The 3,950-nt window shown below is 38.7% G+C and overlaps 1 protein-coding gene across 1 annotated transcript; it reads right to left on the bottom strand.

The window, feature by feature from the left end:
* Positions 1 to 547: 547 nt before the first annotated feature.
* Positions 548 to 3,534, bottom strand: LOC117297081. Its single transcript, XM_033780211.1, has 4 exons — positions 3,357 to 3,534; positions 2,371 to 2,502; positions 1,717 to 1,873; positions 548 to 798 (listed from the first exon to the last, which is right to left on the bottom strand). The coding sequence occupies exons 1-4, from the start codon at positions 3,463 to 3,465 to the stop codon at positions 726 to 728; spliced, it is 471 nt and encodes a 156-aa protein (XP_033636102.1). The 5' UTR covers positions 3,466 to 3,534; the 3' UTR covers positions 548 to 725.
* Between the last annotated feature and the right edge of the window lie 416 nt (positions 3,535 to 3,950).

The raw sequence follows: 3,950 nt of genomic DNA, 5'->3' as shown, positions 1-3,950 counted from the left end.
CGGGCGTCCTAACTTATCACCGGTCCATTTCTATGGCCCTTTTAGAAACTACGGATTGGGCTTTGGATTCGGCTTCAGGCTCCGTTCTCTCGTCTGAAGCCCTGAGCGCATATACGTAAAGCACGCACACGGGGCCAAGCTAGCCTGAGCCGAATCTGGAGCTGAAGCCGTGGTTTCGAAAAGGGCAAAAATGCCAAAACAGTTTCACAGTCACAAAATTACTACAACAATATTTTTCGAGTATTTCTGGGGGAAATGACCCTTTATTTGACTACATGTTTCATTGACACAGTATTTACCAAAAGTGTGTCCAGTGACTTAAAATCTTACTCAAAATAATTGTTAGCATAAAAACTTACTTGGTAACGAGCAATGGAGAGCTGTTGATAGTATACAACATTGTGAGAAACGGCTCCCTCTGAAGTAACATAGTTACATAGAATGAGGTAATTTCTCACTCGAATAATAAAATACTGCACACAAAAATGTGCAACAAAGGTGATTTTCCTTCTTTATTTTCTTGCAACTTCGATGACTTGAGCCCATTTTTTACAGGTTTATTATTATATGCACATGTTACGATACACCAAGTGAAAATACTCATCGTCTTTGACAATTACAAAGGGTTCCCAATGCCTTTGAGTACTCTTCAATTTAAGTTCAGATTTAGAAACATATAATCAATATAGGAGTAAACCAACACGGGTCATTTTATCAGACGACTGTTAGACGTTTGAGTTGGACATCAGTCGGTAGACCATGTAACCGTCGTCGGTATTCCGCCAGATGATCAGCGCTCTAAAGTAGAAAAAAGGATTTTTTTTTATAATCTGCATTCAAGAACAAAATGTATCAAAATGTGTTTTGTTTCCTTCGTTTCAGCCTATATTTCCCTCCACTACATTGGGCCCCTTAATCCACCAATTCTCGATTTCACTCCACTGTCTTCTGCCCCCCCCCCCCCCCCATATCTAAAAGACCTAAGTTCAATGTTTTGGGTTATGTCTTTCATCAATAATGCCTCTAAGTTTCATTGGATTACACCACAGTGCATCTAGAAAGCAGGATTTTCCGGACCCTCAAAGGCCGCAGTTCGCGCACTCGCATGCTCCATCTTTGACAATGTTGGCCTCCCCCTAAAATTTCGGTCTGGATCCATCCTTGGTGTTTATTAGTGTCATCCTGCCTTCCAATTTGAGGGAAAAACTCTTTACGTCTTTCGGATAATATCGGGCCACACAACTTTAAGATGACATAACACCCCCCCCCCCCTCCCCAGGATTACAACAATTGCATCGATCAATCCCACCCAATCAATTTTAAAGGGGCAGTGGACACTACTGGCAACTACTCAAAATAATTGTTGCAATAAAACCTTACTTGGTGACGAGCAATGGAGAGCTGTTGATTGTAAAAACATTTTGAGAAATAGTATTTGAGAAAGAGATAATTTCTCACTCAATAGAACGCTTTAACTGAAGCCTTTTTTTATGAATCTGAAAGCACACAAAGTAAAACAACAAGGCTGTCTTTTTCTTTCATTATTCTCTCGCAAATTCAATGACCAATTCAGCCCAAATGTTCACATGTTTGTTATTGTATAAGTATGTTTGGATGCCCCTGGTGAGAATACTCCTGGGCTTTGACAATTACCAAAGGTGTCCATAGTGCCTTTAAACTCACACGAAAGGGGGTATGTTTGAGAGGAAAACTTACTTTCTGTCATTAAACAGTTCGTTCTCGTGATTGTACAATTTTTGACCAAGAAGTACGTAGACAAAGGCTGCCCCTTCCTCGAGTGGTGCCACGTCAAGGTAGAGTTTCTCCACCCTGCCGACTTTAGCGGCTATAATTTCTCCTACCTTATGGATAGCTATACAAGGATGACAACAATATTTATGTAATAATTGTAACAAGTAAAATCATCAAGTCAGCAGCCCCCTACCCCCCCCCCACCCACCCCACCCCTTGTATTCTTTTGTCCAAGCCTTCGTGTCAAATACTTTTTGCACGACACAGCATACCAATTCCACAGATTTACACTAAACTTACACGGTTTGAAGACAATGATTGTAGAAAGCGTCCCTTCAAATAGTTTTTACTTGCTGAGGTGCTGTAGTTTTTGAGAAATGAGTGAAACAATTTCACGAAAATAATTTTCGTCTCAGGAGACGAACATTATTTTTAGCATCTACAACGAACTTACGCGACTCTCCGGAAAACAATGTTTGACGATTATCTGAAACTTCTTCTACAGGTACATTGAATAACATGCATCTTCAAACACAGTGAGTCGGGATTCATACCATGGTCCAAAACGTGATCTATGACAGGTATCAATACTTCTTTTTGGGATATTTAAGACAATACCTTCCTTTCCGATAGCTGGAGGATAACCCTCATCCGAGATAATAGCTTCCGGATCAAACATATTCACCGATTCATCCACATGACCGTTTGCCAGGGTGTCGATTAACTTGTCGGTCAAGGCTATCATCTTATCTGCGAAACAACAATTGAACAAATCCTTTCTTATAGTCGACGGAAGAGACAAAGGCCCTTTTCGAAACCACGGCTTCGGCTTTGGATTCGGCTTGAGGCTCCGTTCTCTCGTCTGAAGCCCTGAGTGCGTATACGTAAAGCACGCGCAATATTGTTAAAACAACTCCGGGGCCTAGCTAGCCTGAGCTGAATCCAAAGCCAAATCGTTTTGAAAAGGGCCAAAATAACAGGTTCGTTAAATTTGTTGTCCAGGAAAAAAAATACACATTGAAGACAAAATGTATTAAATCGATGCTCTTTCATTTTGAAGTTTTAATTTTTAAAATTGTGCAATGCACTTATTTTTCAACAGACTGAGCCCTAATGAGAGTGTGGAACGTAATAAAATGTTGTATAATTTCATTTAATTTATAATAAATATTTCAGAGCGACTTTGAAACTTGACATCATCATTAGGCATAATAAACAATTTTGCCTGTATACTTTCAAAAAAGTTATGTTTTTGTTCAGTCACCAGGTCAAATTCGATGCCGTTTTAATTGAATATTATCATAACGATTCAAAATGACAAATATTATTTTCAGACCGTATTTGAAATGGACGCCATCGAACGTTTTACGGCTTTGACAAAAATGCTCGTAAAAGGGAATCGAAAATATTCGAATTTTATAATACATTTTGTTTAAATTAACGTTAGGCTTGAAACAAGAAGGGCTTATTTTTTTCTATTTTTTTTCATGAAGAACAATCTTTTTGGGGAAATGAGTGCATCAAACAACCGAATAAGACATTGGATTTCCTAGTTTGATATGACACAAGAACTGAAATTAATAATTATTTCAATAAATATTTACCTTCGACGTTTCGTTCTTCAATGCCACGCTCAGCTGCAGCCACGCCTGCCGGTGCACGCCATGCGCCACAAACGAGCAGAAACACACACACGAATTGTAATAGAGACATGACTATTGTACTAAATCTTCAACTAGTGGAAATGATTCAGTATGTTCCTGTTTAGTTGTACTTGTGTCAAGTGCTTGGTCGAATTGAGATTTTCTACTCAAAAACAACTTTATATAAGTAGGACTGTAGCCTGGTTATCAGCGACAGTGAACCACGTGCTTAACGAGGCACATTGTCGGTAATTTGATAATAGTAAGCACACAACGCACGTAATCATCGCAGTTAATTAGTATTATTTATTATTTCAGTTTGAGGATTAACTTAACGTCTTCTTAAACCACCTATTTACTGTCACTTACCCTGGTAGATCATAATAAAATTATCTCTACCGAAGCTCAAAAATAGCTAATTAGAGATTATACCATATAATTATTATTAACTCTTGCTGAGTTCTTGGCTTTTGTTGCGGGCATTCACAATAAGCAAATTCAAACGCTTCTTTGTAAGCCATGACATTTTGCCATATTGAAACCCCAACCCCTTCT

The sequence above is a fragment of the Asterias rubens genome, chromosome 11 (genome assembly GCF_902459465.1).
Source record: "Asterias rubens chromosome 11, eAstRub1.3, whole genome shotgun sequence".
In the NCBI taxonomy this organism is placed as follows: domain Eukaryota; kingdom Metazoa; phylum Echinodermata; class Asteroidea; order Forcipulatida; family Asteriidae; genus Asterias; species Asterias rubens.
Note: the sequence above shows the minus strand (reverse complement) of the source record. Positions and strands in the feature narration are given on the sequence as shown.

Bases quoted from the DNA above. Each gene is read 5' to 3' on its own strand.
- LOC117297081 (XM_033780211.1), bottom strand. From the start codon at position 3,465: ATGTCTCTATTACAATTCGTGTGTGTGTTTCTGCTCGTTTGTGGCGCA. The intron at 2,503-3,356 runs GTAAATATTTAT...GTTGTTTCGCAG, and splicing joins TGAAGAACGAAACGTCGAAG to ATAAGATGATAGCCTTGACC. The intron at 1,874-2,370 runs GTATTGTCTTAA...ATCCTTGTATAG, and splicing joins TCCAGCTATCGGAAAGGAAG to CTATCCATAAGGTAGGAGAA.